The sequence below is a fragment of the Delphinapterus leucas genome, chromosome 9 (genome assembly GCF_059928025.1).
Source record: "Delphinapterus leucas isolate spDelLeu-1000000601 "Yukka" chromosome 9, BTC_Dleu_Yukka2, whole genome shotgun sequence".
In the NCBI taxonomy this organism is placed as follows: domain Eukaryota; kingdom Metazoa; phylum Chordata; class Mammalia; order Artiodactyla; family Monodontidae; genus Delphinapterus; species Delphinapterus leucas.
In genome coordinates this window covers 31,795,241-31,819,735 of record NC_143137.1, presented here as the reverse complement: position 1 = coordinate 31,819,735, position 24,495 = coordinate 31,795,241, and the positions used below count along the sequence as shown (strand labels likewise).

Genomic DNA, 24,495 nt, shown 5'->3' with positions numbered 1-24,495 from the left:
GGTTGCCGTCACAAGTTAGAAAATAATGCTCTATTATGCTGGAAGAGTTCTTTTTATTCACAATCTCTTCTCCATCTATTCAAGTCCCTTTAATGCTCAACAGCATTTCAGCTACATTCAGAGCCATAACCTAGAATTCAGAGTTTTACAGAACCCATACTTTAATAAATATCAATTTTAACTGCTTCCTCAGATAACTTCTCTCCCTTTTTCTGTCAATATACTTCCAAAAGTAATTAACATAATGTCCCTTAGACACTGCATTTATCATATCCTTTCCTACCTCAGAGCCTACAGTTAATCTCAATAGGCAACTGTATGACATTTAAACTTATTAAGAAGTTAACATATTAACAATTCCCGTTAAGGGTTTCTGACGTCCTTCCGTTAATTGTCCGACCTACCATTCCTTCAAACCAAACTCCCATCGTATTACCATTCCCAAAACAGGCACAAAATGCATGGATCTAACCAAGCAGAGATGATGGAAGGTTTCTTCTGAACTCCACCAGTGAGGTCTCACTATTTTGTCAAGACACTACAGAAGGAAGCCCAATGCACTTTTCAGAATGTCCGTGAAAGATTTACCCCCAGGCACTTATGGAGAGAGACACATTAATAGAAAATCATTGTCAACTCTAATTTTTAGGGATTATTTAGAGGTTTATTTAAAATAAATCTAAAACTATTAGATTCCGTTGATTTAGCCTTTGTGAAAGGAAATCTAAACTTTTTAACAAGGACAATGATACATCTGTATTTTAATATATTAGTTATTAAGAATATTACACTCTTCACTGGTAGTGAACCTATCAATACCTGGCTGCATAATCCATCCTCATGAATTCCCTGCAACTTCTATTAATTGGAAAAAAAAAATCAAAGGATTATATAACTCAAGGAAATCAGTACAACAGCCTTTCATGGAAACCAAACTAAATTCCTATTTAAAGGCTCAATTTACCTCCTGCCGTTTTTTTCAGATGCAAATGAAAAAAGAAAAACAAGTTGATCAAATAGAGAAAAAAATATCAAAAAATGAAATGTAACTACAAGAGACAGATTTAACAATGACTGAAATGTGGGAAGATGAGCAGGATAGAACTAGCAGTTCCTTAGCTACTGCATCCTTGTCTGTTTCAGAAATCTCCATTGCCTTAAATCTGGGTCATGCAGCATTCACACATGCTCCAGATGAGAATATCCTTATTACAGAACTTTTCTGTACTTGGTGTGATAATTAGTGAGAAGAAGAAAACATTTCAAAAAAAATCAATGATGCTCTTCTATATTTTCATAATTGCCATTCAATAAGATCTTAGAAGTCTTGCCGCATTTACTTCTGTTTATAATTACCTGCAGTCAATTGGGAGGGAACAGCACTTGATTAAACAGAAGACTTTCCAACAACAATTTCTGTGTAGTTTCAATTTCTGTGCAGCTTTTGATATTTACAATTGACTACAGGTGTGTGGGAAATGTTCTGGGAATTCACAGCATTTAAAGTAAGATAAAGATTCCATGAATGACAACTTCCAGCTCTAGGAAAATGATTAGTGTCATTAATGTTTCCTTTGAAGCAGAGGCATGGTGAGAGCCAAGGTTAGGAGTCAGAGAGAAAATGGCTTATTGATTCTCAGAGGCTGTTTCTCTATTCCTAAAGTGGGCAACTGTAACTGATCAAGCGATTTCATACAGATGACAGGAGATAATGTATGTGAAGTGCCCAGCACATAATAAAAACTCAATAATGTTAAGTCCCATTCCATCCCCACGTCCTGCTCCAAATTCTGCCTGCTGGAAACTGCAGCAAACCTCAGGATTCCTTGGAAGCATGAGTCAAATGGAATTGACCCTTTTCTTGATTTCAGTTTGCCTACTGCCTAGACCACAATCATGGGGTGAAGGAAGGAGGTTGTAGAAAAGAAATTGTTTTAGTTTGAAAGGATTTTTTTTTTGTAATTTATTTTTATAGTGGAGTATAGCTGATTTACAATGCTGCGTTTCTTTCTGATGTACATCTCCTTGATTCACTTACAGAGAGAGACATCTATATATTCTTTTTCAGACTCTTACCAGTCTTATATTCTCTTCCGGTGATTACAGTGTGTTGAGCCGAGTTCTATGTGCTATACAATAGTTCCTTATCGATTACCTATTTTCTCTATGGAAGGGTATGCCTGCTAATTTCCACATCCTGGTTTATGCCTCACCCCCTCCCACCTTTCCCCTTTGGCAGCCATAAGTTTGTTTTCTAAACCTGTGATTCTGTTTCTGTTTTGTAAGTTAGTTCATTTGTATCCATTTTTAGATTCCACCTATAAGTGATACCACATGATAGTTTGAAAGGATTGAACCACCTCCTTCCTCTTCACTGTTAGATGGCCAGGAACAAAGGTGGCTGTAAACAGAATGATTCATGCAAAGTTTAAAGCAATGCCGCCGAAAATCAAAGATTTAACATAAAAAAGCGTATGCTGCCTAAATATGAAGATGTGGGAAACAGACCGACAAGCTGTAGGATAAGTATTTATAACGGTTCATAGGTCTGTTATCCCACCATTTCTATACACTTAAAACGTCACTTTTAAAAATAACTGACAGTACGCATTATCCTATTCCCAAAACACTTGAGAAATTTCCAAAATTGCTAAGCCCTCTTTTGGCGGGGGATAATTTTACTTCAGAAAACGTTGTCTGGACAACACCTGACAAGTCATTTCTCTTCACTCAGGACCCATACAGCCACCACAGGAGCCCCCAGAAATGATGCTGACTCTACCTCTTTTCAGCCTGTGGTCTGATCGTTCAAAATATCCATCTGATTTCCTACCACTGCTTATTTTCCTGCCTGCCTTAGGGGCTGCAAGGATAAATTAGTAGCCTAGATTAGCGTTAGTCTCCATCTGGCCAATTCTGACTTGAGGAGTGAGAGTTCTACCCTAAGAAATAAGAAGCAATGCCCACTTTATTAGACAGGAAGCAGGTGACCAAGGTCTAGCCCTATAACTTTCAAAGTATGAGGAGGAGACAGCGCAGGGGAAAATATTTTCTACCAACACAGATTGCGATTCAAATGCAAATACTTTTTTCAAGCACCTATTATGTGCCAGGTCCTTTGCTAGGTGCTGTAGCATATGACCTTGTTTAATCCTTAGAATTCAGACAAACCTATGACTTTGCATGAAGGCCAGAGAGATGGGCTACTAAAGCACCCACCCAACCCCATTTACCTAGGGATTTAAAGTCTTCCTTAAAGGCAGAAGAGTTGCAATGCCCAGACACCAGCACACAGATGGTCCTTTCCTTCTAACTTGGTGAGAATCAACCTATGCTGTGCATAAAAATCACTACTCGGGCCTGTATATACAAAACTATGTCTCATGTACTTTACTGGTAAGTTAAGAGCTTCCCAAGGGCTTACTCTCTGCATTATTTTAACCATGAAAACCTAATACCCATAGGAGATGCAACTCCACTTTAATACAGGTAAGGTGCCTAGTGCAGTGCCTGACACCAAGAGAAGACTCTGTCCACGGTCTGTTTTCCATGGAAGAATGTCATGAGAAGGGGTCGGGGCTGCTGGAGAGCTTGTCGGCTTTGGCATTTTATTTTTGTAAGGGGTAATTATGTGAGCATAAGCCCTGTAATGGTCCACTTAAAGTAGGCCAACATAGATGTCCTGGAGCAGAACAAATTCCGACCGCGCTGAAATGTATTTTACATTCTTGCCAGGTCATCTTTAGCACTATGGGAAGCAATCTTCTGCTACTTTTCCCAACCCTCTGTGGAAAAGCTGAAAAGGCATTTGATTTTATAACAGATAAGATTACTGTAAATTTCTAAAGACCTAAGTTATGAAAGAAGAGGTCTTTTAACCAAAATTTCATTTAATTTAAAAATCTAAGCTGAACTGAGGAGAACTGGATTGGGGGAAAAAAATACAACTGAAGAGAGAATTTTGCCTTTCAAAAAATTTCAAGTGGAGGATTTACCTTATCCATCTTATCTTAGGTGCACAAGACCTTAACTAAAAACCATAATCAGCTCATCTTAACCCTTTGAAGAAAAACACTGTTCATGGCTAAGTGACAAAAGTGATGAGCAAGCACATTTTCCATGCCCTCTTCAAGGGCAATATTTGGAAGCATCTGAGATATTCACATTTTTAAGACAACCACTGTGACATTCTACCTCTTTACTATGGCTCTCCTACAAACTTTTGTCTGCCCAGCAGCTAGGGTGTTCTTTGTAATTTTTCCCTTGAAAGTGGTGATAAGCTAAAAATATTTACATTTAATAAACTTCTGATACAAAAAATAGAATACACTATAATTTTGCATTTTCTTAAAAGATGACTTTAACAGCACATCAAATCACTGGGATTCTCCAGCTTAAACACATCAACAGCTGACCACCTGATGTAGGATGAAATCCAGCCTTTCCACAGCCTTCGCCCTCCAGCATGGTCTGGCCCCAGCCACCATCTGCATCTGATCTTGTGCCACTCTTGCTTGCTGTCTGGTTTCCTGAAGTTCCTATCAAGTATCAACCTCCTTCCTCTCCAAGGGCCTTTGAATGTGCCGCTCCCTTTGCCTGAACACCCTTCTTCCAACCGGGCTCAGGATATCCCTCCTTCAAGTCTCAGGGAGCGTCACTTCCACAGGGAAGTCTTTTCTGACCCAATATAAGCTACCCTGAATCTCGTTAACATTCTTTCCTTTTCTTTCATAATCATAATTTGTACTTAGATATTGTGTTTATTGGTTTAATGTCAATCTCTCCCACTAGACTCTAAGATCCATGAGAAAGAAAGCATACCCCTCGGTCACGACCCTCGAAGCCCAGGACATGTCTGCAGACAATAAACATCTGCTGAAGAAATGGATGCTGGATCCCCTCACCTTTCCCCACCCTGCCCAACTACACTTGAAATATGGGATACAGCCTTTCCTTCCTTATTTGTTCAACAACTACTTACATTTTGACTCAGAAAACTGAAAAGCAGAACCTGACACCTCTTTTCTTCCCAAAGTAACCACAACCAAAGAGAAGGAGGGTAGAACTTTGGGTACTGCTTTAGACCCTTGTTTCTTCTTATAATCAAGATAGAATTAGTCATATATGTGGCAAAGGAAATTCCCACAAGAACCCATGACTTGTAGCTTAGCCACTGAGGGTTAAGATGAGATGGCTGAAATATTATCAGAACGCCTCGAAGGAACACCCTTTATTTTCAGATCACAGGGAACTAATTCTAAAGTAACGGTTAATTGAACTGACAGTCCCACAAATTATGATAATCTTCGAAGTGTACAAAAGTACATTCCTGGTTTCATACCATTTGTAACCCTGAACCTATCCTGCACCCAGTGTGGATCAAATGGTACATCACTGAGCTGGGAAACCTTCATCTTTAGTTTGTTCTCACAGATATCCTACTGATTTATTAATAATCAGGAAGAAAATGTTACTTGAGTGACGTCAGTTGCGTATTAAATGGTAGTGATAAACGCTTTGCTTTCATGGCATCATTACCTGTTTTTTTTACCATATGATTCCATTTATATATTTTTTTATTGAAGTGCCGTTGCTGTACAATATTCTATAAGTACGATACAGTGATTCACAATTTTTAAAGGTTATACTCCATTTATAGTTATTACAAAATATTGACTATATCCCCTGTTGTGTTGTACAATATATCCTTGTAGCTTATTTTATACCTAATAGTTTGTACCTCTTCATCCCCTACCCCTAATATTAAAAAGAAAGCAGCCTGATATTCTTCTATTTTTTTCCTTCACTAATAGCAAATGTTCAACAGGGAAAATAAAGTCTCTCCGAAAAAATCAAAATTGATATTTCCTGTTTGCCCTACTAGACCAAATACAATGCTATTTAAAAATCATCAGCTATTGTATATTATGAAAAACTCATTCGCTTGCAGAAAAAACACAACGTCTGGTCAACTCTCTTCCTTTTTCTAGATGCAGAACAAAGGCGTTATCTCAGCAGACGGGGAAGAAAACAATTTATGTTTCACGAATTCAGCTCTGCTCAGCAAATTCATTCGTTAATTAAAATAAACAGCACAAAAAAGGGTACGTTTTGGTGAGTCAATTGCCTGCAATCATAGGAGAATTTTTAAATACAAAAGGCTGCGTGTTTTAACTTAGCTGAAACCAGAATGTTATTCTTTTATCATTATTTAGCAGACAAGTCATATGAGGAAAACCCTCACAATACTCTGTAGTATACTTGCAGCTGCTTTCAAAATGAGTGGAAACATTATTCTATTTAACGCTTTCATTTTATTTAAAAAGATTGACTTTGTTCTATGTAGAGTTTCCAGCACTGAGCCATAAAGGTTTTTGAATTTTAAAAATAAAACATTTAAGTTCCGCCTAAGAAGCTATAATGCAATTTTAAATATGTGGCGTGTTTTGAAAGAGTCATGAAATTTGTTAAAATGGCATTTTCAGATTAATTTTTAGCTTTGAGAAAAAATATTTCACAGGAAAATCACTGTATCATAAAATATATTTGAATCATTAAAGTTCTTATATTTATTTCAGCAAATATAGTTTTGAAAGTGGCATTTCCTTAACCAGTGTTACTTTACAGCAGTGTTTCCCAAATGGGGGTGATCTGGAGACCTTTTTGGCTGTCACAACTAGGGAGGTGCTGCTGGCATCTAGTGAGCACACAGAGGCCAGGGAGGCTACCAAGCGTCCTGCAGTGCAGAAGATAGCCCCCTCCCTGCAACAACAGCAGCAACAAACACCTGGCCCCAAGTGTCAATCGTGCTGAGGGCCGAAAAACCCTGCTTTAAAACAAAACCGTCAAAAAAAATTTTTTTAATTGAGTTAGTTTTGAACCCAATGGAAAGGTCAGGTTTTCAAAAAGGAAGATATTCTAGGCAAAATACATACTGAGTCACCGCCTGAGAAAGTATAACTTAGGCCCAAATGACACTACTCAGAACAATTAATTTTAAATATATAAAGTCAAGATACAAGAATCTTCTAAATGGGAACAATCTTGGCATTGTAATAAAGCTCCAGTGACATTCAGTTCAAACTTTCTGTGCCTGGTACAAAGTAGGCACTTAACAAATATTTACTGAGGGAAGGAGAAAGAAGGATCTTCTTGTGCCATATCCCAGGACACTGTATACGGTAACATTACACCAAGATAATGGGCTGTATTAGGTTGTTAGGGGTCCTCTAAGCTCCTCCCTTCCTCCACAGCACTAGCATGTAGCCAGCCAGCGGGTGACATTTCCCAGCTTCCTATGCAGCTAGGTGCGTCCACAAAAGGTTCTCACCAATGCACATGTGTGCGCTGCTTACAGGAAGTGCTTCTCCTTCATTTCCTCCCTTGCCCCCACCCTTCACCGTAGGTTGGGATGTGGAGGTGGCATTGACCAAGTTTCAACCGTACAGAGGACGCTAATTCCCTAAGGAGAGCAATAAGCCACCTGGGTAGCTGAAGACCACTTGGCACAGAGCTGCCCCTCCAGCAGAGATCAATCATCTCCAGAATGGTATGTGAGAAATGAGCTACTTATATAATCTATTATACTTTGGGTCTCTTTGTTGCAGCTGCTTGCACAAGTCAATTCTAAAATCTGATATCCCCTATGATACAAGGGCTACAAATGCTGTCTATCTGAGGAAATGTTAAACTGGCTAACTTCTTAAAGTTTCAGTGCGAATAAGACTTGAAAATCTGGATTATACGGTCACTCTATAGTGACTACTGGTTAGGATGAAGAACTGCCATGTCTGTTAATAGTGTTAATTCTCATTTACCTAATCCAAATGGAAAAAGAAGGCAAATCTGGAGCTACCTGCCCAAGGAATTCATTGTTTCAATGATATAATATTTACATAAACTCATGCTAATGATAGCGGGCTAGACCCTGTAAAAATGGAGGCTAAAACAATTTTAACTCTTAAAATTTTATAATTACAGCATTTTCATCTTCCTGCCTTTGTCTCCCCTTTGAGTAAGATGCTGGTAAAAATACTAGTAGCAAGAGGGAAAAGGGAGTGACGGCCAGAGGATTCCACAAACTAAACACTGAGCATTGAAATAATGATTTCTGGATTAAGTTGTATATTCATATCTTGAACATTCAATTAAGTTTGATTCAGAAGCCTCTGTGTCTATCTTGGTTTTCAGAAAATATAGCTGCTTCTTGTTGCACACATTCTTTATTAAACTCCAAAGTATTTTCTAGATTTTATTTGATATAGAATATATTCATTCAACAATTTATTCCTACTTTATGTGAATGAGAGGGAAATCATTGAGAAACAAAATATTTCTTATGCGATGAAATTAAAACATATTACATTTAAGCAGCTTTATGCAATTCAGATTTTCCATTAATATTGCTCTTTTTAAAATATAATTTCCCCCCAATAAAAATTAATGTCTTAAATATTATATCTGCTATAAAGTCATAAACTTACTGAGAAATATTTTTACCTTAAACATCTGAAAACAGTAAAAGTACCAAAATATATATTCTAATTTCCTGACACCCTTCCCCCAAAATCATATTTATGGATTGTCCTGACAAGTCTATGGCCATTAATTCAATGATCTATGCAACTTTTCATGGTAACCTGACAATCAAGAGCATCAGGATAACACGATTAAAAAAGTAAAATAGCTTGGTCTGAAATACCTTTTTAAAGTTTCTAAAATTCTAAAGAATTTGAATGCCTCACAACAGAAATCATTTCTAAATTTTAATAAAATTCAGGGCACAAATTAGGCATCTTGTATCTCAAAAAAAATCACAATTTACATATTAAATTCAAAAATCTTTACTGAGAAAGTACTTTTGACTTTTTCTTGAAACAAAATGTATTTCTCCCAACTGAATACTGTTTACTAATTTAGATTTTGACTTTTAAGTTAGGAATAAGTTTATCTTATAATATGAAGTAAAAATAAAAGTTTCACATTCTCTCTCCTTCCCAATTTCTTTCTGGGGCACTAGCCAGTCATTAAATTATATTCTACTGTTAAAGGAAAAGGTAACTAAAGGACACATCTGGACCCAAGTAAATATTTCACTAGTTTCACCAGTTCCAACTAATGCCCCCAAGGAAATAGTCAATCAGTAAATCACCACAGTGAGTCTACCACAGCTGCGACAGGTATATGAAAATGACATTATTACCTACTCCTAAAAATGCAATGATCTAAACAAATCAATCACAATTCTCAATGTTAAAAAGGGACGAAAGGCTTTAAGAATCTCCAAACATGCCAAGTTCTGGCATGCCACATTTTCAACCTGAGAAGTCTCAATCTCTTTGGACTTCCTTATTGTTTGTTTGATTTCAGTCTATAAATAAAAGAGACTGGTATCAGCCAGTGGTCCTCCACAGGGGCAGTACCCTAGATGTCTTGGAAATAAGCAAGAACAATTAGTTTTCACAGTGATTGGCACTTAGGGAGCAGGGCTAGGGGTTTGCTACACATTCAGGAACTGTCCCAAGTCCCCAGAATTTTCAAAGGTCCCTCTGCTCATTCCTTTCATTAGAACCTTCAGTATGACTATCTGAGCCTAAAGAGTAACTTCTTTCCACACATAAACAAGTTGTTTTAATTCAGTTTAAATGAACACTAAATTTTTCAGCCATTCAACTGTCATGTAAATGTCTGCTTTTGTTGGGAACTTTACCAAGTGTCATTCACCATTTCAGGAAAATCATCTCACCAATAGTAAATCCGGTCCCTGTACCCAAGTCAATGACATGGCATGTGTGGATCAGGATTCTTTTGCAACGACTGCACTCATGTCAACGTTATGAGAATAGGTGGGAACAGCCATCTATTTTATCATGTCTTCCACTAGTCATGCCTGAGCAGTTATATGTTGAAACACCTAATATTTTGTTATAAATTACTCTCCTGTTACTTTTTATTACAATTAGGGCAATGTATTGGTTATTATTAACATAGCCTACTTACATATGCAATTTTCCATGCATTTCATTTCAGCATAGTAAAAGGGTAATACAAAATATTTTTATGAAAATGAAAAACTAGGTCTGATAGATATGCAAATCCTGAACTAGAATATCACCTAAGGCTCCTTGCAGCTCCAACATGCTCTGATTCTATGAAAAACTTTCAGTTTGGCAAGCCCCGATCATTAGCAAGCCTTTACCTCTGCTCAAGTTTGAAAGTATCGCAATTAAGTAAAAATGAGAAATACATGTGGTTGCTAAGGTGCTACGTAAAAACACAGACTCTGCTAAATGCTCCAACATTTGTGTGAGCAGAGGGAAATGCCACGGTGCTGATGCCTTTTACAGGTGAATAGAGAGGGACAGAGAAATACCTAAGGGAGAACTGAAGCCCTCACATCTCTTTGCTCTCGAGAAGCTACACTACTGGTCTCACAGGTGACTGCTGCCTTGTTCTCTCCTTGGGCTGAGGGTCACAGATCTGAGTGATGCACTGCCTTAGCCTGTCTCCCGCAAAGTTCATTCAAGAAAATATACACTGGCAAACAGTGCAAATGTCCCAAAAGTGAAACAGGAAGAATACCTCTCACTATCAAACTGTGCACAAGTCTACTTAGCAATTCTTATCCTTCAAAAAGCAACACCCTCAATTCATCACTGGCATGGAGGTGTATAATCACACTCCACTTTTTCTGAGGCCATCATTCTCTGTCATCAGATTGAAGAATAATTATTATCCCCACTATACCAATTTCCAGGTTATGAAAACGTACTTAACTCATTATTTCAGGGACTGTTGCCCCTTGCCCCACTGGATTCTCAGCGTGTCCACCGTTATCTCTTTCCCCACCATATTAGCACCCATAGGGGCAACCTTGTTTTTATTGATACACTCCACAGAGTTTCACTTGTTAAAATAAACTCCCTAAGACAAAGTTTGAGGAAATATTCCCTGGTGAAAGAAATAAATCCATACTTCCTGTGTAATAAATATATCCCTCTCGGCCAAATGACCAAGAGTCAGGAAACACCTGATTACAAAGTATTAAATATAAAAGAGGAAAATAAAACCTTAAGTTTGGCTCACATACCAAAACAAGCGCAATCTTGCGAGTGACCAGTTAAGCTTTCTTTTTTTTTTTTGCGGTATGCAGGCCTCTCACTGTCGTGGCCTCTTCCGTTGCGGAGCACAGGCTCCGGACGCGCAGGCTCAGCGGCCATGGCTCACGGGCCCAGCCGCTCCGCGGCATGTGGGATCTTCCCGGAGCAGGGCACGAACCCGTGTCCCCTGCATCGGCAGGCGGACTCTCAACCACTGCGCCACCAGGGAAGCCCTAAGCTTTCTTGATGTAGAATTTTCTAACATAATTTTTAAGGAAACAAAACTTTACTGAGATATTCTAATATACTAGAAGATAATTCTTTGCAAATTATGGAAAGTTAAAAATTACTGTAAGATCAGATGAAAAAGTAATAAAACTATTCGAAGATACATTATGTACATATAAACATTTAGTTTTTAACTCAAGAGTCTCTGAAAATAAGAAATCATAATTTATACATGAAGGAAAAAAACCTCTATTTTCAGCAATTTCTTTTATAAATGATTCTCTTAGTTTTTCCTCACTGGCCTCACATATGTTTAGGATACCAAGCTACCAATTTTCTGAGAACTTGTGTCTTTAACCAAATACATATGGGAAACATAAAAGGATTTCAGAAGCAATACAGCTTAATTCTCAAGTTCCTCAAATTAAACGGTTTAGAATCATTCCCCCTCCTTTCAATGACCATCTGACCTCAGTGTGTGTTTGGGCTTATCAAGGTTATGGGTTGGTATCTGGGGTAAGGGGCACATTTTAACCTGATGTAACATTTTAAATCTATATGACTCAAAAATTAAGAAGCAGCAGCTTTGCCACTGACCATTTGAGAAAAGAAAATGATATAGAAATGGGACTCGGCCCTAGAAGGTTCTTACCCGCAGGGCCTCGATGACGAGGTCTCTGGCCTCCAGCTCCCCTTCCATCACGCTGAGGAGCATCCGAAGCTCTGATTTACTGAGGTTGTCCACATCGAAGTCTTTTTTCTGTAACACAAATTTTAAAACATGAAGAAACTTCCTAAAGGTGTGCAATGGACCATTTTTATCCCAGTGGCTCAGCAAACCCGAGGGGCCCCGTTTGGCAGCAATCCACGGTCTGACCTTCTAGGAGGAGAGGTAAAAACCACAGTGCCAATATCCCAAATCTCTCCATCTATTTTCCTATTCTCCTAGCCTGCCTCCCCACCCAGCTTCAGGATCTCTTTAAATTATACTGTGCAATACAAATTTAAAGTCCCTGGAGTTTGTATCAAAACAGGCCCAGTGTGTGTTGGGGAGAAGTTGCAAAGGTAGCAAAGAGAGCACGAATGCATTGCTCGAAGGGCCCCAACATAAAGGGTCCTGTGAGGTTATTATAAATTCCAAGACTTCCAATAATAACAGGCCATGTTTATAGAACACTGCAGCAGGGGCCACCAGCTAGCAGCCTACAGCCAAATCTGGCCCACAGATGTGTGTTACTTGGGCCACAAAGGGTTTTGTTTTATTCAGTCAGTGCTAAGAAAATCTAAAGATGTCACCCAAAGATCCAGATCGCTGGCTTCCCCTCAAAACTCAGATGACGGGGTAACCCCAGATTCACATTCCCACAGGGTAATAATCCGTAGAGCCAAGTAGCAGCTGCCCCTTTAGAAGAAGCATGCTCTGTGCTACCCGCAACCAAACACACACACGCACACACGCACACGTAGTGTGCTTGTAAGAGGCCTGGCCTGCCACCCACATGCAGTCATCTGGGCCTGTGGTCAGGCAAGCCTGGTTCCCAACTCTGCCCTCTTTCCTCACAACAACTTTTACAAGCAGGTCTCCTGATAGCCATCTTATAGATGAAGCTGAGAGATGACGGGTTAGCGTGCTCACAGCCAGGTCTGGGTGAGTCCACAGCCCCAGCTTCCTCTACAGCACACAGCCCACTTCTCCATTCCGTGGAGACTCATTTGACAAACCCAGTCACCATCAGAGGGAGGGGAGCACACGTTCATCCCCAAACGTCTCAGGACACCCGACCTCAGAAGCCAGTCTTCAGGACGTTTCCGAACATGCCTTCACATCTGCCTAGCACCCAGCGGTTTCCAAAGAACTCTCAAAGAACCAAATCTAACCTATAAAATAGGTATCATCCCCTCTATTTTTCGGATGAGGAAACCACAACTCAGGAGTCGGATAATGCACGCAGTTCACACAACCAGGAAATGGCAAAACTGCAACCAAGTACTGTGATTTGTCTGCACACTTTGTCAGCACAGTGCCAACATTCTAGAGATGAAAACAGTGCTATTCTATCAATGATCCAGTGAGAACTAGCTTAGCACCTATGTATCTGACACCGTACTATCATTGTGATGACACAGAAGTAAACATAGCAAAGCCTATAAACGATTCCAGGGACTTCCAAACAGGTATGGCCAGAACTGGTCACTTCTCAGTTTCCAAAGAACCTTCTGGAAGAAGATGATGGTATAAAGGGGAAAGAGACCAGAGCTAGCTGGCTCTCTGAAGAAAGATTTTCAAAGGATCTTCCTCTTAAAACTGTTTCTTTTCGCACATACATTCAACAGAGCGGTTATTTGTAAAGGCAGGGGCTAAGGATGGGAAAAAAAGAAAAAAACCTATAGCAAGCCTACAGGATGGATAGTTCTGGGAGACCCTTGTTTGGAAGGTTAACTTATGGGTGTTCTGTGAATAGTAAAGTCCGATATACTAGGGCTTAAATTCTGCTCCTATTCATACTTATTTCACGTAAGTCTTATAACCCAGTTCTTTTCAAATTCAGGCATAAGAATCACCTGGGGATTAACAATCTGTTAACACAGATTGCTGGGCTCCCTCCTTGAAGTTTGATTCTGAGGTGGGGCTGTGAATTTGCCTTTCTGTGTGCTCCCGCTGCTGTTGGTAGTTCTGGTCCAAAGACGATACTTGGAGAAGCATTCTGTAACTTATCTGAGTCTGTTTTCTCATCTACATAAAAGAAATCCCAACATCTATCCCACAAAGTTCCTGTGAGGATTAAACAAGGACTTATCAATGACATGCACCCCCATGTTCACAGCAGCACTATTCACAACAGCCAAGACATCGAAACAACCTAAATGTCCATCGACAGATGAATGGATAAAGATGTGGTACATATATACAATGGAATGCTACTCAGCCATAAAAAAGAATGAAATAATGCCATCTGCAGCAATATGGATGCAACTAGAGATCATCATACTATGTGAAGTCAGAAAGACAATATGATATCACTTATACGTGGAATCTAAAATATGACACAAATGAACCTATCTACGAAACAGAAACAGACTCACGGACACAGAGAACACACTTGAGGTTGCCAAGCACAAGGGGGTTGGGGTAGGGATGGAGTGGGATTTTGGGATTAGCAGATGTGAGCTATTATATATAGGATGAATAAACAACAAGGTCCTACTGTACATGTATAGCTCAGAGAACTATATTCAGTATCTTATGAAAAAACATAATGGAAAAGAATATAACAAAAGAATGTATATACATATATATGTATATATATATGTATGTATAACTGAATCACTTAGCAGAAATTAACATAACACTGTAAATCAACTATACTTCGATTAAAAAAAAAGAACATGTCAATGAAGTACTAAATAAAGGCAGGTGACTGTTATTATTAAAGCTGAGAGCACCCAGATGTTTTATGTAGCGAGGAGGGCTATTGGCTATGAGCCTATTTCTTTGAAAATCTATCAGCCCAAGTCCAATAAACTCAGTTTATTGACTATGATGAAAGACTCTTTTATCCTGGTTTTTCCCCACTGAGATGGGAGAGTTAGATGCAATTCTATGTGCATTAGATGGTAACATTTTATTAATGCTACTGCTGGTGGTTCTAAAGATTTTAATTAATTGTACATTTTATTGTCCTTGTTTCCCTGAAGCTTCCCAAGCAAAGCACTCCGTTTTAAAAACTAATAAATTATGAAAGACATTGCCAAGATTCTGATTCACATTAGAGTCAGGAGAGCTTGCCCTGGTTCCATCATCATCAACATCACAACATGTGACCGGCAACCAACACGTCTATTTTTTAATACATCACTGTCAATAAAAAGGAAAATTCATTAAAGAAACACTGTTACAAGGATGCTTGCTAAACCATAAATTATGTTACAGAGAATGTTAAAAAAATATCTGTCTCCCATCAAAATATATTAAGTGATGTATTATTTTAAACATTGAGTGCATCTGTCTGCCTGCTTCTCTCTCCCCTACGTCTCACCCCCACTTCCTCACTAAAGACACTTCTAATGCTGGCCTTCAATCATAAAAATATTATAAGAATATTTTCAAAGGGTCATTCTCCAATACTTGATGTTTTCATTCCCTATTCCGGCAAAACTGGATAAAAGAAAGTACATGAATTATGTTACAGGTCTTAGGACTCTCAGTATTTTACAAATAAATTCAAAACATTTTGGTAGTTTTAGAAAAATAAAGAAGCTCAGAAGCAAAAATCCCATTAAAAAAACTATTATTGTTTCATATTAAGCGTCATTTATCTGACCTGATGCACTTATAGTGCAAAAGTACTTAGATATAGAAAAAGCAATTATTAAAGTTTCTTGGTTTAAGAGCAAAATAATTATTCTAACTTGTATAATTTTTAAACCACTTCAAGGTAAAATTGACATAAAAACACTGTACATTTTTAATGTATACAATTTGATGAGTTTGAAGATAAGTATATATACCCGGGAAAGCTTCACCACAATCTATGCCATAAACAAATCCATCACCTACAAAAGTTTCCTCTCATCCTCTCATTTTTTTGTGATAAATCATGTAATATTTTAAAAGACTAACTTGATAACCGAATTTTCAAAAGAAGAGACAAGACCGGATAGATCTAAATGCCACACTCACATAAATAATTGGGATCTCCATAAAGGCACCTAAGCCAACATGACACCCATGCCTCCCCACCCCCAAAAAAACCAAAGCAGACATGTTCAGAGACTAAGCTTTATTACTACTGCAACAGCTTTTCCTAATTAACAGAGAAAAATCCAAATCTCATTTTTCAGTGATGGCAAGGCACTCAGAAAATAAAGGGAAAAAGAGAAACTGGTAGATTTCAGCTCCACAGGCCACTCCCCTGCCTGTCAATGTTTGATGTCTGCCAGGAAAAGTACTCTAGGAAAAGCACTTCTTAACACCTATTTTTAAAAATCTGGCACAGGCAGCTTAAACTAATCCAGAGTCTGGCCATCAGATAGAAAGACTTCTTTGGGCCATATATACATGAAAGAGGAGACACAACCTCAAACTCTTCCTGTTCAACACAGCAGTCTGCAACAGCTCTGAATTATGCGGAGCAGGTGTGGGGATGGCATTCTTCTGGATATTCTCCTATAGGCTCGGAGAGAGGGAGGGAAAGGGAGGAAGATGACAAAATAGAACGTGGCTGAACTGTCATCTTAAATTGCCAACTGAACATAGGCCAATACCAAGTTTCCTCCACTATCACTCTCCTCCCACTCTTCCTGAAAGAAACAAATCTAAAATACTTGGTTTATGTAGGGAATTCGACAGTCACAGCCAAAAAGCACCAGAAGACCCTTACCTGTATCCTTTAGGAATTAATGGGGTAAGCACATTGATGGGTACCATAAAAGCCTTCAGGAGTTATTATGAGTCACAGTGGCAAAAGTGTCCCTCAGATCTTTGCCCAAACACATCAGCTATGGTGAAAATCTAGTGACCAGACACAAAGCCAAACATGTTCTCTGGCGTCTCTCACAGACACCAAGAGCATCTCCTCCAGTTTCAAATCTAGTGGGTTGTGCCTACATTTGATCAATGAATTTACAAGGGAGGGAGGAGGGGTACCTGAGAAAGCAGATGGACTGAAAGAACCTTATTTCATCTCTTTGGACCTCCGGTTTCTCAGTGGTAAAAAGAGAATGTTGTACTAAGTGATCTTTAAAGTCTCTTCCAGACACCAAATGTCCTGATTTCACATACCATCAGAGTAACTGGATTACTGGACTGAGGAAATTTAGGTCATTCGTTGAAGCCTTTGAGAAATATCTGAAGAAAATTGATTTTGCCTCTTTACTCAGAAGTAACAGAAATGTATTTTCCTCCCAGTTTAATAGTGGGTACTAATAATTAATAATGCATTTAGAACTTCCTGTGTAAGCAAGATTTATGCTTTGGGAATGAATAAAAAAGGCTGTAAGGAAGGGAAAAGCAATGAAACTCATCTTGAGATTAAGGAGAAAAAGCAAAATTTGAACACTATCATTAACGTGAAAAAATTAAAAAGAACACTTACATTATTTTTAAAATGTGAATTTGGCCAGTTATAAGGATTTTCACGATGAAAAGTATGTGTTTCCATGGTCTAAAACTATTTCAAACTATTTCTGCAGTTATGTCTTGATTTGAGATTATTCCTCCTGATTTCTCTCTACAGGGAGGTAAGAGTTTTCCTGTCCAGGGCTGCATACCTCTAATTTCGTTCTTCCTAATAATCCTCCTTTCTCCTCTAATTCATCTGAATGCCATTTTCTTCAGGACACAGCTCGAATCCCACTTCCTTATGTCTTTCCAGACACATAAATCTCTCGTTTTCTCAGTTCAATCTTAAGAGTCGGTTCTATTCGTTGATTTACAATTAATCATGCCCTGCCTTGTGTATTTCCTCACTATATTAAACTTACTTATCCATATTTACTCTATTTTCTCACCTCTACTAGAAGTGTCAGGACAGCAAGAGTATTACATCTTTACATGATTTTACCTAATATATATGCCTCCCGCTTTTGGTGTGAAAATGCCTCTTTCACTCAGTATAACAACACAAACCATGTAAATGATGTGTAAATGGATATACTAGTCTTACTTAGATACAATGTTACGGCCCACTCTGGGGGCAACTAAGTAACTGATCAATCATTTTCATTCATTTTTCAAAAACCATTTACAGTAACCTAAAGTAGGGCAACTTGGCGTGTGCCTTTAAAGCCACATGCTGAGAACTTGGGATCAACTCTCCATGGCCATGCACCTCAAATCAACCATGCCACCCCCACCCGGGGTCTGTCACGCAAGACAAGCAACTCAGTGCATTAGAAGGAAGTAAAACCAACAAGTAAACAGACCGTCAGGAAGGAAACCTGGTAATAGATGTAATTAATTTCAAGTTCGAGAAAATGGGAATGAAAAGCACAAACGTGGCTCAGTTAGGGGCGGTAGCCTCTGGTAATTAAGTGCAGCTACCTCCCGTTTCCTCCTTTTAGATCTCCTCTCAGCCTCCATTTTTACTTTGGAGAAAAAAAAAGGACCACATCTCAGATAAAGCAAATGTCTATTTCCATCGTGACTCAGTTTTTCAATGTTAACACCACCCCTATGTGGGACATGGATCATTTTCACGTGTGAGCTGGCACCCAGATCCAGTAATTGTCCTTTAAGGATCTTAGAATGCATTGAAGACTATCACTTCAATTATCTGCAGGTGGCAAAGTTCAGCACGCTGATTTTCAAGCGAAGAGCTGAGACATGAGCGACTAAATGATCTTCCTACATTTACAAGGCCCTTCTGTAGAAGAACTCAGGCCTTTGGCATTACCTTGTTGCCTTTTCAATGAAATATAAAAATGTCAAAACCAAATCATTTGCAAACAAGTGTCCATTCCACGTAACAATGTGGGCTCTACTGCACTTACTATAATAACATTTTAAATCCATGTTCAACCTATTTGGTTATTTACTAACAATTTATTCCAAGACAACAATTTTCTTCTCTTAAACCAGGATTTCTACATGGATGGCACCACACTGTGCACAGCATTAATAATATGATCTCATTATTTTGTGCAAGTTATTTTAAGAAATTAAAGTAAAAATTGTAAAATCCTCTGCTTTCAATGTCATCATTATCATCATCTCTCTTGTAACTGTTCTCCATTTCTTTACCTAATCATCAAAGACAAGTTTCCTTTTCCCCGTTATATTAGTCCTGCAAAGGAGCTCCAACAGAGAAGAATACAATCAAGTGCATTCAAATAGAGCCTCCTTCTAAAGCCGGTGCTTAGGTGGTAAAGTATGCAGGGGCAGAAGGGAGAGAAACTGTCCGTCCTTCCTGGGCGCCTTCAAAGCTGACATCTAGTCCCACGTTTCTAGACATATGCAGACTATTGCAAACCTCCTTCCTGCCCAATCTTTCCTTCTACTTCCTTTTCCTGTTTCCAAACTTCCCTGCATCTCCCTCTTGATCCCCTCTCAACCATCCCCTCCTCCACACCCCAGTGGGTGATTTGGCCTTGACTCTATTGTTAGAAGAATTCGGGATGGGAGGGGTGCAATTTCCATCCCTCCACCTACGCATCCCCAGCCTCAACCATTGTTTTGAAGAGGGAAAATTTAAAGGGAAAACTAACCACGTTGGAAATTAAGTTAAAATTTAAAAAAAAGAAAATCTGTGAAGTATCTGAAATATCATTGAGCAAAGCAGCTTAGAAGGGGACAATATAAAAATGAAAACCCAAAACCATAAGAATCAGGGTCATTGTGCTCGAACAAGAAGAGCCCTCTAACATCTATAATGTTAATTACTACAAACTTCAGGACAACAGTTTCATCACCATCTAGTAACACATGAAGTAAAATTTCTAGTTAGCCAATCAACATTAAGAATTATGACACAGCCTCTTGGTGAGTGTTCATTTTCTTCATTCAATAAATATTGGTGGAACATCTACAACGTGCCTGGAGCTGTGCTAAGAAACCTTAGCTTTTACAAATGAAACCCACACTGCTCTTCTTCAAAGATGAGGCTGCTCTCTCCCAGCCAGGGCCTCGCTGTGCATGTGATCAACAGCAGATATTTGTAAATGGCTAAGTACTAAGTCTGTGAACCATTTTCTCACCTCATAAAGTTATGTGAAACACAGGAGGATAAAACCAACTGGCAGTCTAGCCTAGGCATGTATTCAATCATAGAGGAGCACAAATATTTTTCTCTAAACAAAATTGCTCCTGTGGGAAATATAACAGTGATAGCAACAACGATAATAAAGTCCAAAAAACAGACGCAAACATAAATATATAACCTATTTAAGAATAAACAAAGTAAGAAGCATCATGATAAACTCAGTTATATTCTGATCTTTGGGGAATATTTTTGTCTATTTCTTCAACCTTTAAGCAGTTTTTCTAAAGCACATACTTGAGACTGAAACTTCTATGCTCATCTTTGCCCTAGGCCCCCTCTCAAGGAACCCTAGAAACCCACCACACTTGTACACAGCTACCTGCAGTCTCCCTGCCCAAGTCCTCCATCCTTCTGTGGAATGTCTCCAGATCCTTCCACTAGGAATCCTGCCTGTGACTCTTCTTCTCCAGACTCCTAATGCAAATTTTTTGTGCCTCTCATGACACCATGGTCTTTGATTTGACCCCTTGGTGCATGTGAGGTTCTAGCACTGAAATGTTTTACTTTAGGACAGCAAAGATGTTACAATGTCTCCACTTCAGTATGTATTTGGTAATGTGTGTTAAATCTACAATATTTCTTACCTAAATTATACTGTGAAACTTTCAATACTCTATAGCTGCCACATAACTGTAATGTTTTAAAGAAAGCTTAACAAAATTGGCTAGAAAGTTTCTTTTTATTGCATTTACATTCAGTACTGTCACCTGGAAACACAATTTTCAAGGTGCCAGCTGCTAATTGTTTAACATCACTATTGTGCATTTTTAACAAAATAATTATCCAAGTTTTTTCTTGTCACTATCACCATGACAACAAAATTTATATCTACTTTTTGTATATTAGTTGCTCCAGAAAAGCCCAGAATGACAAGAATGTTGGTCTGCTTCCCAAACATAGTTCCAAAAAGATCTACATTTTCCTTTCACTCTTAAATTCTTTGGTGACAATAAAAAGCTGGAAGATTTCTGTTTTCCACAGTGCCTTATCCATTAGGACCTATTTTCAGAGTAGACATAGCAATATAGTCTAAGAGTCATCACATTTGGCTAAGGCGCTGAAAATAACCCAGGTCTCCGGCATGGTTCACAGCAAAGACTATTAATATGACCCTATTGAATAATGTAGCTGTTACCTTAGCCTTATACTTGGGATGCTTTCAGGATTTAAGCAGCTAAGAACAAGGACCACAAACTAAATTTAAAGCACTCCACTGAAAATCATATTAAGCAGAAAACTATAAATTAAACTTGTCTCTAAGCAACAATCTAAATAGTCAAAACTTAGTGAAAACATTCACTTTCGAAAATAGCCTACTGCTTTGGGTTTCCATTGACTCATTACTGCCAAATATACATATAAAATGCATAATAAGTAAACCAACTTGAAATGAAATAAAATTCAAAAAAGAATTACCCACTAAAAATTAAGTCCTCGGCTGCTATAAACTCAAAATGCATCAACATGCCTTTAAATTTTAATCATTAGATAAGAGGCAGTTATAATGACAAATATTCTTCAACCTAACTTTTCTTTAATTAAAAAATCAGTCTAGGGGGCTTCCCTGGTGGCGCAGTGGTTGAGAGTCCGCCTGCCGATGCGGGGGACAAGGGTTCGTGCCCCGGTCCGGGAAGATCCCACATGCCGCGGAGCGGCTGGGCCCGTGAGCCATGGCCGCTGAGCCTGCGCGTCCGGAGCCTGTGCTCCGCAACGGGAGAGGCCACAACAGTGAGAGGCCCGCGTACCGCAAAAAAAAAAAAAATCAGTCTATAGGTCAAGTAGCTGATATAGGCAGACCGTACTTTATTAAGTGAAAAGTTAAATGTTCAGTTTACTGCATAAAAAGCCATCATTAAAATTTCACTAAAGTACCAAACATTTTTTTAAATACTAGATTAAGAATTCTTATTGCATCTCCTCAGAACCCTATAGGATTTTATGGAAATAACAAAGGAGTTTCACTTTCACAGTTTTTTCATGGCTATTCAAATCAACCAGGGTGAAATGATCAAACTTCTACCTATAAGCAGTTAAAAATCAGGCTCCTGAAAATTTTAAACAGCAGAAAGGGAACACTGAACTTGTTAACAAAAAAATCTGCCTAGTGTCTAAGGCTCTGTTTATAATCTAACCAAATAAAACTATAGGTCAGCTACAGAGCATAACTCAGCTGTTTTTGTTTGATTTAATTGTCAGGTGATTAAAATACTGAGGGTAATAGAAAAACCCATTTTAAGTCAATTAAGCAAACAAATTCAACCTTCCTGGGAAACAAGAAACACACCCCTCTTTCTTTTTTCTCTCACTCCCCTCCCCTTACCATCTCTTGGGGATGAAGGTACCCAATCACTTCAACTTCTCGGAGAGGTTTGTTGTCTTAATAGCTACCTTCTTTTACTTCACGCAGGGGAACTGATTTCCTGCATCACAAGTAGGCAGATTTCATACGAAATCTTAAGATCACATTTTCTACGTAAAGAATGAAAAATCTATTTTCCTAAAAGTTTCAAATCAAAACTTGCCAGTTTCACAAGTAGAAATCAGCAGCCCTCCGCCTCCGTGTTTCCTTCTCTCCCTGTTTCTCTCTTTCCTTCCCTCCCTGTTTCTCTCTTTCCTTCCCAGGCTCAGCTCTTCTCATGCCCAAGTAGCTTTCCTCCACATCTCTCTCTCCTCTACCTCTCCAGAAAGCCCTACCTCCAAATGCAAGGGGAGGAAGTTCAAGCAGCTCTGGCTATTCACACCTGGCCCTGCCCTCAGCTGCTCCTTCACCGAGTCTGGTCAGGCCATGAGTGGGAAAAACGGAGGGGCGTCCACGCTCGGCTCACTGCATCCTACCCGGAATCTCCTGGGGGAGCAGCAGAATCGCGCCTAGGGTGGGAGGCGCTCCCAAAGCTGCCTTTCTTTGCAGATTCTTGCAGCTCCTACCAAGCTGCTTCCCAAACCCCAAAAACATTTCCACGCAGGAAATGTGGGACCAGCCTTCCCCTAAGGTACGGGCTGGAAACCAACCGATGAGCCTCTGTGCACGGGGAGATTCTGGGGGTTAAAGTAGGGACCAGCAATGGATGGAAGCTCATTTGGCTTCTAGACCCCAGAGAAGAAACACACTGTGTTGATACCAGGTGTTGAACCTCCACCTCGCCCGGGCATAGTCTCGGGAAGAACGAGGACACCTCCCCCGCCCCAACCCCAATCCCCATCACCAAGTGATGGGGTAGCAGGCAGCTGGGACCCAAAGCGCCGGCGCTCAGCGGCAGCAGCGCCTACAGCTGGGCATGGGGCCTCTCCCAAGGGGTCTCAGGCACACGAATGAATACACACACACGCATACACACAATGGGCATCCCCACACCTGCTCGGCGCCAACCCGCCTCCCCCTCGCTGCTCTCCGGGTCCGCTGAGAGGTGCCAGGCACCCCCGAGACACGCGCCCACAGCCACGCGCGCAGAGAGAGGCCAACAATAGGAGGGTGTCCAGTTCGCTGGGAAACACACTCCAGCCCTCACCCCTGGCCAAACCCGACCGAAGCAAAGGGAGTGCGTACAGAGGCCACACGCAGGGAGCCCCGAGAACCGGGCGGACCGGGGCTGCTTCCCGCGAGGCTCGGAAAGGACAGGCGGTATCCCCAACCCAGGCGGCCGCCTCGCCCCGGCCTCGGGGGATGAGGCACCCCGAGGAGAGCGCACCCGGAAGAGCCCGGGCTGGCAGAGCGCCCCGGGGGCTCCCACCCCGGAACCCCGCGCCCACCCTGGGACCTCGGTTACCGCCGCCTCCGCCGGGGCCCTCGCCGCCTCCTCTGCGGCGCGGGAGAAGTCGGGCTCGCAGCTCGCGCCGTCCGTCGCCATCTTCCTGCTCTAGCGGATCCGAATGCGAGCTCGGAGCGGCAGCTCCGGGTTCAGCCCTCCCGGCGGCGGGCGGCGCTTAACCCGCGGCGGTCCGGGGACGCGGGCGCTCGCAGCCGGGCCGCCGCCGCCGCTGCAGCGCTCCCTCCGCCCCCTTGCCGCCGCCCCCGCCGCCTTAACCCGCTGCGCGCCGGTGCGCCGCCCGCCGCCGCCTGGTCCCCGCCCGGGGCTGCCAGCCATCAGCCGGCTCCTTGAGGTGAGAGAACTGGGCACGTGCCCAGGCCGGGTTAAGGCCCGGAGCGCAGAGAGCAGAATCAAAGCTCCAGGGCGAGGCGAAGGAAAGAAGGCGCCCAAGAGCTGATTCGCCTGACACGGCCCCACCGAGCCGGCGGGGCAACGACGTATCGATTAAATGCCCGGCCTCCCTAATCCGAATTCTCTATTAGAGCCAGGAAAGTCCTTCACTTCAGCCCCCTCTCTAGCCCACCTCTAGAAAACACAGAAGGCACCCTTTGCTTTTTTCTTAAAAAAAGAAAAAGAAAAAAAATTTTTTTTACATCCAATACT

General features: G+C 40.5%; 1 protein-coding gene across 1 annotated transcript in view; it reads right to left on the bottom strand.

The window, feature by feature from the left end:
* Positions 1 to 24,001, bottom strand: part of CTTNBP2 (cortactin binding protein 2) — a 159,002-nt gene extending 135,001 nt beyond the window's left edge. The window contains 2 exon segments of the mRNA XM_022582531.3: positions 11,980 to 12,087; positions 23,851 to 24,001. Coding sequence (XP_022438239.2) covers positions 11,980 to 12,087; positions 23,851 to 23,931 — 189 coding nt within the window. The 5' untranslated portion in view covers positions 23,932 to 24,001.
* Between the last annotated feature and the right edge of the window lie 494 nt (positions 24,002 to 24,495).